Genomic DNA, 15102 nt, shown 5'->3' with positions numbered 1-15102 from the left:
CCAGCCTGTCCAATAGTGGTGGCAAGCTATTGCTTCCGCGGCCTTATTCCTGCTGCCAAGAACCTTGTCCATCGACTACCATGGCAGAGCTGACACCAGGTGGGTTAAGAACACCTTTGGCTGTAACGCTGTTGTTGAAGTTCAATTTGAAACTGTCAATTTCAATTTGCCCATTAAATGAAAGGGTGGAACTCAGTTCATCGACATTGTTGTATGTAAGGGTGACATTGTTTGTGGTGAAAGGCTCGATAGAGGGCGAGATTGTTCCCGAAAAAGTAAATCGTATGTCGTCAATAACGAAAACAAAAGTGATGCGGTTGGCACTGTTGCGATTGAAAATTCCTTGTGCGGTAGACACGTTTGTTAAGAAACGAAGCTGAGATGAGTGTAATGAGATGTTGAGATTTATGGACGTGATTTAGAAGCGTATGAGAATGGTAATGGGCAGGATGGGTGAAAGAGATCGAGTGTAAGAGGAGCTGGCTTTTATACCCGAAAGCAATGAATTGAAGGCAGGTTTTCAAGCTGGAATAGGAAAAGCAGATGGCTTGCTATAAGTCGGAATATTCCTTTTCCTACGTCATATTGATTCACAGATCGTCGCCATGGGATGAATATATCTGTGCCAAGGTGGACTATATCTCTTCAGAGTTCAAGACATGTAGAAATACTAGCGTTGGAAGTTTGAAGAGAAGAGCTGAAACCCCAATTGAGCAATTGATAGACTAGTAGTGGCGTTGATCACCCACAGACCGTCTGTCCAGGCAGATATGATACAATTATCGCAATTGAGCCTTCTGTCCAATAGATATGATTCTACAGAGAATAGGGCTTAGCTAAAATGATATCATCCCCACTAGCCTTCAGCTGCTGCATGGAGTATGTTTCAGTTGACGATTTATTTCCCCAATGAAAGAAGGTCCCTCCACCTTCATAGTTAGTGTGTCATCTCGATGCCACGTATGCAATAGCACTGTTCATGATTTGCCAGAGCCTTGTGCAAATCAATAATAGAGTTTCTTTCCTTTGTTATCTGGCCTAGATGATATATAGGTAGAAGCGATTAACACGGCAAGGCTCAGTGGCGTGCCTTAGTCCGCGTACTCCCCTCCACCAATTTTATGGGAATGTACGGTACACTTTCATGGTAGGAACATCTTTCTTACACAGATACGTCATTTGTTTATCTTTACTAAGCTATTCCTCCTTCTTGAACGCAGAATACTCCTTAGTTAACCGACCCCAATCCCGCATCACTTATGCAACACTTTCGATATTCCATACGCTTGAACTGAGACTTAGCGAGTAGTAGTGACATTGGTTTCTGGTATTTTCCATCCGGAGATCGGTAATGGTGTTATACGCAAGTCTACTCGATAATTGGAACTTGTTAGATGCCCCACCATGTTCTTTGAAAAGTCAAGCCGGGCCACGAAAACAGCTCAACAACGACCTTTGTCTGGGAGCCTATCAAAGATATGTGACATGATATTCATATATAAGATAGGCTCATGCAAAAAGTACCCAAATATGGGACATGATACCCAAACGGATGTTCCGAGTTGGGAACCTCGCTGAACTACGGAGTGACTTTGAGATTAGTGATCATCTATTACTCGGCCCATCAGCTCAGCTCCAACTGATCATGCAGCCGTTCTAAATTTGGACTGGGAGAGAAATCCGTATTTACCGAACCTATGTTCGCTTTTGGTTTCTCCTCTATCATAAACAGGAGGTAGACAAACTTTCAAATATGTGATGATCCTCAACGACTGATTATCGCTAATGGTCAGAAAACCGAAAGAATAATAATCATTAAATAGTATTTATAGTATAGAATTGACAAACAACCCGACGACATGGAAAGTTTTGTCATCTTGAATTGAACAGACTACATTTTGTCTGAATATACAAACATGTATATATACATGTAAAGATGTTCGGTCATTCCGGACATCCTCATCATTACCGTTCATCCACACTAAAAGGAATCAATTATTCCAAAGACCCTTCAAATTTTAACTCTTTCCAATTATAAACATGTCTCATCGTATCTTCGTCATCGGAGCCACAGGAGCCCAAGGCCTGCCTGTATGTCGAGGCCTCACCAAAGACGGCGCCTATACTCTCCGCGTTCTGACTCGTGATAACAAATCAGAGCGCGCCAAACAGCTCGCAGGGCTCGGTGACGTTGAATTCGTCGAAGGGTATTTTGCCAATGAAGAAAATCTGCGCAAGGGCTATGCCGGCTGTTATGGCGCCTTTGTCAACATCGACGGATTCAATACCGGCGAGAAAATAGAGATCTTCTGGATAATTCGCGCTTACGAGTCGGCCATCGAATGTGGCATCAAGTTCTTCGTCTTTGGAAATTTGGACTACGCTTACAAGAAGGGAGGATATGATCCCAAGTTCCGAGCCGGCCATTATGATGGCAAAGGTCGACTTGGAGAGTGGATGCTTAGCCAGAGGAAGAGCCACAACATGGGCACTGCGCTTTTCGCCACAGGCCCATATGTCGAAATGGTCACCTCTGATCGGAGTGCCATAGTGCCACATGTTGTTGACGGTGTTGTGACTTGGTCTGTCCCTCTCGCTGATGGAGCCATGGTGCTTGTCTCTCTGGATGACTGCGAATATTATGTCCGCTGGCTTTTCGACAACCCGAAAAAATCTGATGGTATGGATGTTGATGTTGCCATTGATCATATTACCATTGATGAACTTGCAAAGGCTTTCCAAAAAGTCACCGGTAAACCTGCTAAGTACATTGACATCCCGCACCCAACTTATTTCGACAACACGCCTGTTTAGGGTGATATCCCAGCTGGGCACAACGCAGATCCGAAGGATCCTGCAACTATGACTATCAAGCAGAACTTTACTGGATTCTGGAATCTGTGGAGACATTCTGGTGGAAATAAGAGGACCATCAGGAGAGATTATGAGCTTTTGGATGAGATTCATCCAAGTAGAATTAGGACAACGGAGGAGTTCTTCCGTCGGGAGGAAGAAAAGTGAAAGGCATTGGGGCTTTGTGGTCTGTATGAAGCGATTGAGACTAAAAACCTTGGGATCATTTTGAAGGCTCGCGAGGATGGAAGGAAGGGTGCACTTTGATAATATGGGCTTAACAGGTCCTACCATGTATCGTTCAAGGTCAGATTGTGTTGAAACATGTATCTATTATTAAATTCTAATTTACTATTTGCACTCGAATCAACTCGCGATACAAAATACGGTTGGAGTGGGGATTATCAAGGTCGAATATTGCAGGAACAATGTCATGGTACATGAGAAATCTACTTACAACTTTTAAATGCACCATCTAACCTTGACATAAAAGAATCATTCACTACTCGACCCCGTTGATCAATCTATTTCTGGGGGAGATATCTCCAATGCCCCAGTCAACAAGGTTCAATTTCAACTTAGTATTCAATGAGTCTTTAGACAACCACCAATCAACCTTTGAATATATATGCTTTGTCCTTACATAGATATTCAGTGACCCGATGTGAATATCACAGACGAGATGCAAAACTTTATATTGATGCCGATGTCAAGTACGTGCAGCGCGGCAAATCACACAATGAGGAATCGAAGAAATTGAAAATGAACAAATAAATTGTCAAGGCTATGCTATGTTCGCTTGGTGGTATATGCTTAGTCTATAAGTTGTGAAAAAAACGCCAAAAGAAATCCCAGCTCATGACTCATGTGTATACTATCCTGTTCAGAGCTCACTGTCGATCTATCATTTCGTAAAATTGGAAGGACCATCGCTTTACAATGCAGAATTATCTCCGCAGCTAAAAGTGCCGTTGACATTGTCGCCAGTAGCGAAAATCTCGAGCATCTCAGTCAATGAAGCCCAGAGACCAGCACCGTTGAGGAAGAAGGCAAAGAGGATGATGCCGACGTTGAGAGCGAAGAAAGAAATGTTCTTTCCGCCCTTGAAGTGAGTACCCTTGCGGGAGACGATGTAAAAGACACCACTCATTCCGAAGGAGAACCAGGCGTAGGTGGTGGCGGACTGGATCGAGACGATAGAGTCGAAAATGGGGATGGCGTTGGCGAGGATAAATGCAACGATCCAGAAGATGGTGGTGCAAATCATCCAGGCGGCCCAAGATCGGATGCTGTTGGAGGTGATTTCGTGAGTGGCCTTCATCTGCTTCATGCAGACAATGAACATGTACTTGACACCGACGTGGCCGTTGGCAAGAGCACCAGTCAAGATAGCGGGAAGGACAACACCATAAGCAGCCTTGGCGTAGATGTGAGGAGCTGATCCAAGAGCAGGTGAAGTTGTGTACTCGCCGGCGAGGCAGTAAATACCGGTGGCGAGCATGGTGTAAAAAGCGGTAGTAAGAAAGATCAACCAGGTGAGAGAGAAGGGGAAATCCTTCTTTGGGTCTTTCATTTCAGCCATGTACGACACGTATGAGTGGTTACCAGCATAGGCGAAGACAATCTTAAGAACAGCATTGAAGATGTCACGGAATCCAGGATTGTTGAATGCCTTGATGGTGGGCTTCCAATCCTCAGGGGCCTTGACGGGGTCGGCGAAACCAAGACTGACCATGACGATAAGAACGGCTCCGACAAGACTGATGACGGTAGGGGGACCGCTGCGAGAGATGAACTTGACAGTACGAGGCACGCATAGAACGAATGAGATGACAGCAGCGACAGCCATGAAGCCGACGGTGCAGATGGCATGCTCAGTCATGGTGTTGAAAGCAATTGAGATGGTGACAATGGCAGAAGAACAGAACATGATGACCTGGATGAGAAATCCAATGGCCACGATGACTTGCCATGTTCGACCTCCGGCAGCCTTGGCAAGGTCAATGATGTGCACACACTGAGGATGCAAGATGGAGTAGCGGTATAACTCGAAGCCAGTGTACCAGGCCAAGAGGGCAGAGCCGAAGAGAGTGATGAGGGCGGGGACGAGACCGAGGGTCGCAAAAGCGCTGGGAAGACCGAGGGCACCGATACCGAATTGGTTGGTAAGAAGAGCAAAGATTGTACCCCAGCGGGTCATGGTCCTGTAGCTTTTTCCATCCTCACCCTCGAAGATGTTGCCGATCTCATCGCTTGTCTCGCCCTTGGGAACTTCGCCGTCTGAGCCGGATGCCGAGTCGTGCTCGTACTTGGGGGGAGAATTTGAGTCTGAATGGTCCATCTTGAGAGGTTGTTGCTTTCCTTTTTCGGACTCGCTGGCGAGATTTGTTGTAGGTTCTGATGTGGCTGCCATTGTGATTGTTGGTTATGGTGGTGAGGTGAGTGGAAGAGAGGCCAGGGTCTGAGGAATTCTTGTCAGTACAAAGTGTTCGAGCGAGATCTTTTTCAAGTGGAGGTCAATTGGGTCTTGGTAGTAGGCGAGGGTAGAATAAATATGGGCTGGGCAAGATTTGATGAAGTCATATGCAACTATGATGTAGAGCGTATCTGAGGTGAAACAGATATGGGTATCTGTAAAATGTGGTTCTTCATGATCAAGACTTGGAGTGTCTCTCCGTGCATACGTATGTGTTGCTGTTCGACATGTCGTCGTGCATGCAGAGCCGAAGGGCTAAGAAACCAGGGTTTAAGGGACGGGACGTGCTGTACGTAGGTACTTACATTGAAGGGTTCAAAGGGATCTGCAGGTGATGTACTCTAATAAAAAAGCACAATCGTTGTTTGTATGAGTGATGAAAAGGAAGAGAGTCTGAGATGAGATACGAAGAAGAGTAGAGTCAAACAAGAACCGTCAGAAACGGGAATGGGGACAGATGGGCTGGGTCTAAATAGCTCAACAATTTGGAGATCTGACGCAGAAAACACCGAGAACTTTTTTTCCAACATCTGGAACGTTAACTAGGTTAGACTAAAGGTACAGGCATAGCCTCACTTTGATCCCTTACTGCAAGAAGGATCGGTCCCCCATGGGGCAGAACAAGGGCAGTGGAGCGTTGAGAATGAGTGATGTCGATGTTGATGTCTGCTTGAGGCTGAGAGTTACGTCATAGATACAAAACAGCACTAGTCAAAGAATGGACTCTACTCGATTCAGGAGACGAGACCCGGTCATGCCGTGCGGGAATTTGTCGTGTGCGTTGGTTGGAAAGAAGAGAATTAAGGGTCGTCGCCAAGCTCTGAATAGCGTCATGTCATGGTGGAAACGCCAAGAACGGAGACTGAAGAAAAAGTGGATGTTGGAGATGGAAAACAGGAGTAAATAATGGGTCGACAAAGACGTTTATTACGTATCGACTTTTACGGTACCTGGAAAGGAAAAAACAAGGGTTTATCTCAAGCAAGTCTATGTTTCAGCACTCTGTAATGACATTACTTGCCTTGTCTAGTACCTGAGTACCAAGTAGTAACAGTTGAGGTTATGATAAACTTCCCTCCTCTACGGACAAAAGAAGAAACTCGAGAGCCGCTAGCGTGATGTGATGCAGGGAACGCTATTATCGGGAAGAGACCGATCCCAGCACATTCTCGGCACCTCGTTCTTGTTTAGTTACTCCGAGACACGGGAACTGAATTTGTCTTTTGGACACATCTTATTGGTGCGCGCAACGTTCTTTTGGTCGCGGTTAAAAACTGTGCCTCCTGGATGAGATACGTACCCTCTCTATTGTAATTTACCGTAGAGTTTAATAGACGGACGGGACAGAATAGGATAGACCGCCTTTGCCGCCGCCTCATTTTTCTTTTTCTATCTGTCGTCCTTTCTTCCGATACGGACCAGTGTTGCATCCTCAGAGCATCAGGGCATATCGTTGTCTTACTGTGACAAATTGCTTCAATTCTTATTCGCCACAGATCAATGTACTAGAACAAAAGCCCCGTTGCTGGCCGAGACTACTTGATGCTTGAGACTGTCTAGAACTCGGTTGAGAAAATAAAATAAAAGCATGACCTTGTTGTGGATATCATCAAATGGGACTCAATGGGACTGCGGATGCCAAATAGACCAATATCAGAATCAGAATGGCAAATCAGCAAGTAAGATCACAGTCTAGACGCGCTCGACTGAGGGTCAGTCAAAATAATAATGCCGCGGATAGTAGCAAAAACTGGTTCTGTATTGTTGAGTACAATGGGTCTGTCTACACGTCAACGTCTGGAACTTGTCGATAGGCAAGTTTGACCGAAGTGTCTGAGATCAAGTGTCCGTGATCAAGTGGCGAGTATTCGTTCTCCTATTTTCTCTACGTACCTGCTTACGGATACTTCCGTAATAAACTCTATGCTGATCAGGCAAACACGGACTTATGCCTTGGTCTCATCATGGTTTCGCTTAAATCTTGACGAAACAAGTAGGAGGGCAGTATCTGGTAGACACAAATGTCCAGACACTTTGACTCAGCAAATAAGGGGTCTTTTTCTATACTAGCTCTTCCCGTCTCCCAATTTGCCGCCCAGCTGCGGCAGTGCCGAGAGGACGAACAGAAGCTGTTGGAACGGAATTGGACTGACTCGTACACCGTATCCCAGTACGGAAAAGCGCCGCACAACATGACCGCCTCTTGGAAAGTGGATCGACAGTGAAGAAAAAACTTGCCAAGGAGTCGTTGTTGGAATTGAAAACATTGAATGGGTCGATTTCTCGACCAATATAGCTGTAGACATGAGTGGGTATTTCTGTCTCGTCCATCTTCGCTAACAAGCCTCAAATTCTTTCTCTTTGATGAGCTCATTTGCCGTGGCGTGGTCTCACATTACGTTATGGCAATCCGACACTCAGGTTTTCTACTAAAACATCCTGTTTTTGTCATTATGTTTAGCTTTTAGTCTTTGCTAATCAATATGAGCAGCTGGTGAGACTGGCTAATCCTTTACAGACAGCGATGCTTACTCGTAACATTTTCTTCTGGGTTTCTGCGCAGAGCAGATCATATCTGTCTGGTATCTTCACTGCCGTCCGTCCAACACCAGGGTATATGCTATCTATGGATGTATTCCACTATTTTATGGATATTTTAATCAATATTGCATGGGTCCAACCCACTGTACCCCAGATTGAATATGCACACTATGCACAATGGTTACTCTTTTCGGAATAGAAGCATTTTGGTGGATATATTGCGGCTATAGCAACCCAATGTAGTATGCCAAAAATGCCAATTCGATACGTGAAGTTGAGACCACGGTGGACAGAAATGCTCCATGCTATCAACACCAAAAAGTGATGGCAGTGTTTCTATCACCTTTTGTATTTTGTCGCAGAGCTCTAGTTTCGCTACAATTTTGCGATCCATCTCATTGGAAGAATGCAATATAGACATAAGTGATGGATGTATTTTGGCTTCAGGTTGACTCCAACGGCAGCCTGCTCTATGCATAGTTTGGTCAAGTTAAGCATAAGAAACTCATACCAACCATACCATTTACAGAGCTACCATTCCCTCAGGGTTCATTTTGACAAGCATGATACTTGACTACAGAGCATGGTAACTGCCTATTGTGTACTATGCGCCTGAAATCGAAAACATGCCTCGATGTCACCGTGTCTGATCAGAATGCTGAATACATTGTCTCCATCAGACGTCACGCAGTGCCTGCCCTCAGACCATGTTACGGGTTACCCAATCGGCTTGTCTGCTTTCTCAGGGTCCTTTTCTGTCGGTCATTTGTTACTGACAGACCCAATCCAGGCTGTCACGCTGATCACAACAGTGAAATATGTCTCACCAGCATTCGCCTATACATGGATACGCTCAAGGATTCCACGAGGCGAAAGAAGATAAGGCTGCACGTGCTTGAGGCATTTAAAATCGCGATTATGAGCATCCCGGTCACGTTTCCTCAGACGCAAGTCGGTTAGACAGACCGAGACGAGACGGAGCTCTCTGTCAGTATGCAAAAGACGGAGATATACTCCGCCACATCTTCGATCTCGACTTTCGGTATTCGGGGTTGATCGTGTACTTTCCCTTCCTGCTTTCCCCATGATTTTAAATTGCCAAGATGTATAGAAGAACTCGGGTAAAGTTTCTAGCCAAGACGATCGACATGATTTGACGGAAAGATAAGCATAGGATTGGTTTTAGGTTGTACTTGGCATCAAGTGTAAGTGGATCTGGACAGCTGGATGCGCAGGAGGAGCATGTTTGATCAGCTCTTGTCCCGGGCAGCTGAGGCATCCCGAGAGGTCACTGGACTAGGTAGTTGGGTAGTAAAACTATGGTATCGGTTTGGGCATAGATAGTTGGCGTTGTGATCGACAACCGCTTGGGAATTTATGACAGCAGGTTGGAATTGTTAAAAGGTGGGGTTAATACCAGATACTGCATAGGGATTATAGACTATTAAAACAGGTTTTCAATAAGGTGCTACGGGGTATACTGCGTAACGGATACCAGGAGCTTTTCTTGTTGCTGCCAATGTTAGTTATGTTATGGCGATAACATTTTAAAATCTATATTGATCACTGTAGGGTACCTTGAAGATGTTACGGTGTCAGACGTAGCAAGATAAGCTGTGGCGAAAAGCCTCAAGAAACAGGAAAGATATGTTTGATCGTTTCGACAAAAAGACAGAGATGTTCAGGGTAGTTGCGAAGATGGTAATAGTAAGTTGACAACAACGTCTTCTGTGATTGATTTGTGGCAGAATTTGTCGTGTGAAGATCCCATCATATCGCTTTCAAGACTGGCTTCCTCTCTGTCATCATCGCCCTGAGTTGCTACAGTGTTTTGTGAAACTCACTTGCGGCTCTAAAAGCCCGTTCTGTCAGATTTCAATCACCAAATGAAGTTTCCTCCTGCCACCAGCGACTCTTTTTTTTAGCCATCTCCCTCACGTTTATGGCTTCCATCTCTGGTAGTCATCAGATTTATCTGGATATTGGTAATACCGTTTGAAACCTCAAACGTCCCTGTCTCTTTGCGTAGTCATGGTCTTACTTTGACAAAAATTTCTCGCCCACAATGCTCTTACGACAGTGCTTCTTTCGGGATTTTTTTATTTGATTTTGGTGCAATGGTGTGTGGGACCTACTCTCTATAACTCCCTTTCGCATCCGGTGATCTGACCTCTTACTTTTCGTAGTTTTATCTCACCGCGGACCTCCCCGCAGATCTAGTTCCAGTAACTGACATTCCATTGACACAAAGCATCTTTGACTTCTCAGCGCCAGCTTTAGAAGATGTCTTAGATCGCTTTGAACGCAACAATTACTTTTGTGATCGAATTTCCTGTCCTTTGTTGTTCTTGCCCAGTATGAAATTAGGGATTGTGGAAATCGGCTGCCAGAGGCATTCGCAAACCGGCTTCAATCTCTGTGCGCAAAGCGAGTCGCTCTGGTCGATCAAGAAATGCTTCGGTTGAGTTCTTTGATGCAGGGTCCCTGCTTCTCCCCCACGACAGGCGTTGTATTGGTAAAGCTTCTACCAGATACCCATGCCGCTTCTGTTGCATCGCTCGTTCAGTCATCCTCACAGACGTGAGGTCGCCTAGCCTTTTATTTCTACACCTTTCCTAACGAATACCACTTTGAAACTAGCCGATAGAAGCCCTTCAATAGCCTGGAGGTGGCCATCAACGACAGCATAGACATTGTTGGGGCCAAAATATTTGCCTCCTCTTTGAGTTATGGCCAATCTCATGGAAGAAATGCTCCCGCTACCCAGTGACTCCTGGACCTTGGCGCTATCATCGTTCAAAAAATTCATGGACGCAGAAGATCCTATAGGAGAGTTTGTGGACTTCCATGCTCCCCTGGAAACCTCATGGGGATAGGATCGCGTCCCCTGGTGGAAACTGAGAATCAGGTTTAGGCAGCCTGGTCTCGACATCGGATCGTCATCGAACACATAGAGAAGATGATATCGAGGGGTTGGCCACATCCTAGAAATGTTACGTAAAGTGCATTGTAAGCCTTCGATATGCCCGTAGCTCGAAGAACGAGACCCAGAGTAAAGAGCATTAGAGACAACCATTTCCTCAAGCTGTGAGATAATGATGGCAGTCGCTGGAAGTATCTTCCAGTTGCGGTCTCGCTGGGAGACAACGAAGACGACCGGTCCATGGTTACAAGTTCTCCGATTGAAACCTTAGAATGCAGTCTTAATAAAAGTCTGCCCGTATGGGATGGACTTGTTCTACAGAAACTGTAACTTTACCTACTTCCCATCCAATGTTTGAGCTAGATACTTCAGTTTGAACCCTTTTTATCCCTTCGAAGAATGTAAATTTCTTTTATAGAATAAAGTGTGCAAATCTATGAACGCAAAGCTTACCATTTAGCTGTGCTGTAAAAAAAACCTATCTCATAAGTCATATCGCAATCTGCGAAACAACGTGAACTCTGTTATTTGAGTTGTTGCAATGCCCCACGCTTTGTATACTAAGAACGAGGACCCTATCACATGTCGTCTCTGCTTTTAATCTAGGCTCTTCGCAGTGAAGTATTGGACACTTGTGTAGACCCTGCGACTTGAAACAGGCTTTGTTGGAACACAGGAAGAAGAGGGCAAGAGGGAGGAAGTCTCACAAAGACCCGGATACAATTTTCACTGCTTTCTAAGTGTAATTCCCATCAACCAGAACAACAGAATGAAAAGGGAGGATGCTAAAGTAAGAAAAGATTATGTGATGGAATCGTCACTTGAATATCCAAGTCTCAAAGACCTGTTTTCGGGGCGTTGCCACGATGTGTTGATTCTTCCAAGCTAGCTATAGTTCACATGAATGAGTTCCACCGACTACAGGTTGAAAGATCATCGCATTGCATCCACAGAGATATTAGTTACTGACTCAAGCCATTTTCAATCCGTCTGCCATGGCAATAGTCAAGTAACAGCTGATGAATAGCCTCTACTGCTAGCCGAGTTTTGCGGTCCTTATTTTGAGTTTACAGAGTCATCTTAATTTACATCAATATAGACAGGAGTTTAATTTTATTTTCATCCAAATTACAGACAAATGCGCGTAACGATTAAAACCATCTATCTGTCTAAAGCATATTATAACTTTGAGAAACCCTTTTTTATCCCTACAAGAAGAACATATAAAGACAAGATGATGAGTCTCTGCTGTCTTTCTTTCCCTTCCTCGTCAACACCACACACAAGTCTTCCCTCGCGTTCGTCTTCGCAAACGACTTTAATATCAACTAACTACCACCCACAATCACACTTCACCCTTCACAAACTTGTCCTATCAACATGTGTTTTGGAGGAAGCAGCAGTCGAAAAGGAGGTGCCCGTAATGTCAAACGCGTCAAAGGGGACTCTTTCTCCGCCGTCGCCTATACTGACTGCAAAGAAGGCCCCAAGCCCAAGTTCTTGTACAATATCCCCTCGTCCGACCCACGGCGTGTATACTAGTCTCTTGAAAGCTGACATAGAGGCAATAACTGATATTACTTGTAGTGAGGCTCGTCGAGCCGCCAACTGCCGATATTGGGGCCCCTTGTCCCGGGAGTAGCAACCAAATACCGGGCCTAATCCCCCTGAAGAGGCGAAATCGCCCGAGGAGAGCTTTTCTAGTAAAATCTTATCCACTTACCCCAGTTCCCTACGAAAAACCAACGAGGGCTTTCTTGGCTCGGTTTGCATCTTGGCAGAAGCTCTGATATTCTTTACTGCGTTGCTTGTGTTTATGCCTTAGTAAGGATAGGGTGTGAGTCGTTATTTGAGAGACTTGAAAGTTCAGAGTATCCCTTTCAACAGAGGAACTAATCACTGTTATCAATTATTCTTTCTCTAAACTGTGTGGAGTTTATCAATATGCTCGTCTCTGCATACATTCTCGTAGTCGTGATGGAGAACCATCAAGTGAATCTAAGAGCGACATTGACTCTATGATTAGGCTTGAACCCTTTTCTCCAATAAGAAACAAAGGGCCACTGTCAATGTCCATCCAATCACCACTTTCTGATGATTGTTAATGTCGGTGTCGAAGCGGCGATATGGCCAACTCTATTTCTGAGCCCAACATCCTCCGACGGAAGAGCGAAAGCTTATTACCAATCATCAAATAACTTTAGGAATAGCTCCTAGCCTTACCTACAAGCGAACGCCCGTTTCACGGCTGATCACCCGAAGTAGCGAGCGTCGATCGCTACCGTCGTACTTGTTTGCTGGCATTTTCTTTGTTCGCGTAAATGGCGAAATCTCCGTGGAGCAACTCCATGGGACGATAGACTGTGTGTGTAGCTTCAGGTTGATTGTCGTATTAATCGTAATGGTAACGCCATAGCGTCATTGATTGTGTATATAACCAGCCTACATATCCTCCTTCTGTGCACTCTCAAATCTCGTTTCACTACACAATTCATCGCTACTCAAAACATAAAAGTTGTCAAAATGCCATCCTCTTTTATACGTAACGGTTCTTTGTCCCGCCGTCTGCTACTGAAAGGTGGAACTGTCCTCATACACGACAATCAAGACAACGTGCAAGCTCTAGAAAGAGATATTCTCATTGAGAACAACCAAATCATCAAGATAGCCTCAAAGATTGAGGATGTCGCCAATGCAGAGTTAATCGAGTGTGACTCAAAGATCATCTCGCCTGGTTTTGTCGACACACATCACCATCTTTGGCAAACCCAACTCAAAGGAAGGCACGCAGATGAGCTTCTTCTCGACTACATGGCGTCAGGTAACTTGTAGTCGTCTAATTACACCAAAGAAGACATTTACTGGGGTCAACTTGGCGGATGTCTTGAAGCGATCAATGCTGGCACTACAACTGTACTTGACCACTCACATGTAAATACCTTTGAAGGTGCTGGTACGTGAATCCTGTGGGCAGCTGCGATGATAGTGATACCAAAGTACTGACTTTTCTTGTTCATCAGCATCAACTGCCATTTCAGCCACTGTATCATCAGGTCTACGCAGCGTCTATGGGTACTGCCCGACTGCTCGTGTTGCTTCATGGTCACCGTTCGAAATGAACCGGGAAATGATTGCATCATGGAATCTTTTGGAATTACGAAAGCTCGGAGCCAAGGCTCCTTTTGGAGATGGTCGAGTGACCATGGGCTTGGCTTTTGACCTATGGTTCTTGCCTGAGCAGGTTGTCCAAGAACTCTTTCAAACAGCCCGAGAGGCTGGTATCAATTTGGCGGCTACCCACGCTGTTCGTAACCATCAGTTGAGCATGAGTGATGTCATACAGCAGTTCAAAAGCCAAGGCTTGTTGGACGATCGAATGCTATTCAGTCACGCAAATGGGTACCCTACCGAGAGTATCCAAGCTGTAGTAGATACTGGAGCACACATCAGCAGTACACCTTCGACAGAAATGCAGATGGCGCTAGGGACTCCAATCTGTCTTGATGGCGATTATCCTATGGCTCAAGCACAGTCAAGTCTGGGTATCGACTGTCACAGTAACCAGGCTTCGAGCATTGTCTATGAGATGAGACTTGGTTTGCAAGCCTCCCGGGCTAACCATAACCAGAAGCTCATTAATCAAGAATTGGCCCCTCGACATATCTCCAAGACGGTACAGGAGGTATTCAACCTAGGTACAATCCAAGGTGCCAGAGCGATTGGGATGCAAAACCAGCTCGGTAGCATTGCTGAAGGGAAATTGGCTGACCTTGTCATCTTTGACGCCAACACGCCTGAACTGCTATGTGCTGTGGAGCAAGACCCATTGGCCGCTATCGTTCTGCACAGTAGTATCGGCAACGTCGATACCGTTATTATAGACGGGATCGTGAGGAAGAGCAGGGGCAAGCTGGTTGATGTGAAAGTCGAAGAGGACATGAAAGACGTTGCAGGCAAAGGCTCCCTTGCCTGGAATGATGTGGCAAAATCAATGAGAAAGTCTAGAATGGAGATCCTCGAGAGGGAGAAGAAACAGAACTTTGCAGAGTTGAAGCAGAGTGTTATGCGTAACCTTTTCGTAGATGAGTCAAAGCTGCGAGACTAGGGGATTGACTGCGCGATGAATAAACAATAATAACTAAATTAGATTACACAACTGATAACAGCGGCTTGAGATTTATTTCGCATGCTGTACTAAGCCTGTGGTATCAGTCCTTTGGATAGTGGCACAGGCTTAAAAGCTTGTGTTCCACAATGCACGATCTCACCCAAATATAGCTCATGAATGGGCTAGAAAATGAACATTAAT

At 45.2% G+C, this 15102-nt stretch overlaps 3 protein-coding genes across 3 annotated transcripts; 2 read left to right on the top strand and 1 right to left on the bottom strand.

The window, feature by feature from the left end:
- Positions 1-2040: 2040 nt before the first annotated feature.
- EDB82DRAFT_546974 (uncharacterized protein) lies at positions 2041-3021 on the top strand (the record flags this gene model as incomplete). Its single annotated transcript, XM_025727874.2, has 2 exons — positions 2041-2745; positions 2815-3021. The coding sequence occupies 2 exons, from the start codon at positions 2041-2043 to the stop codon at positions 3019-3021; spliced, it is 912 nt and encodes a 303-aa protein (XP_025582298.2).
- A 614-nt stretch (positions 3022-3635) lies between these two features.
- On the bottom strand, positions 3636-5266 carry EDB82DRAFT_448802 (transmembrane amino acid transporter protein-domain-containing protein; the record flags this gene model as incomplete). The annotated part of the gene is made up of 1 exon (XM_025727873.2): positions 3636-5266. The coding sequence occupies one exon, from the start codon at positions 5264-5266 to the stop codon at positions 3788-3790; it is 1479 nt and encodes a 492-aa protein (XP_025582297.1). The 3' UTR covers positions 3636-3787.
- Positions 5267-13316: 8050 nt separating this feature from the next.
- Positions 13317-14898, top strand: EDB82DRAFT_527286 (uncharacterized protein; the record flags this gene model as incomplete). Its single annotated transcript, XM_025727872.1, has 3 exons — positions 13317-13614; positions 13645-13746; positions 13814-14898. The coding sequence occupies 3 exons, from the start codon at positions 13317-13319 to the stop codon at positions 14896-14898; spliced, it is 1485 nt and encodes a 494-aa protein (XP_025582296.1).
- Between the last annotated feature and the right edge of the window lie 204 nt (positions 14899-15102).

This window comes from Fusarium venenatum (genome assembly GCF_020744135.1).
Source record: "Fusarium venenatum strain MPI-CAGE-CH-0201 chromosome Unknown EDB82scaffold_3, whole genome shotgun sequence".
Lineage (NCBI taxonomy): Eukaryota > Fungi > Ascomycota > Sordariomycetes > Hypocreales > Nectriaceae > Fusarium > Fusarium venenatum.
The sequence above is the reverse complement of the archived record's forward strand: the minus strand, read 5'-3'. Positions and strand labels throughout refer to the sequence as shown.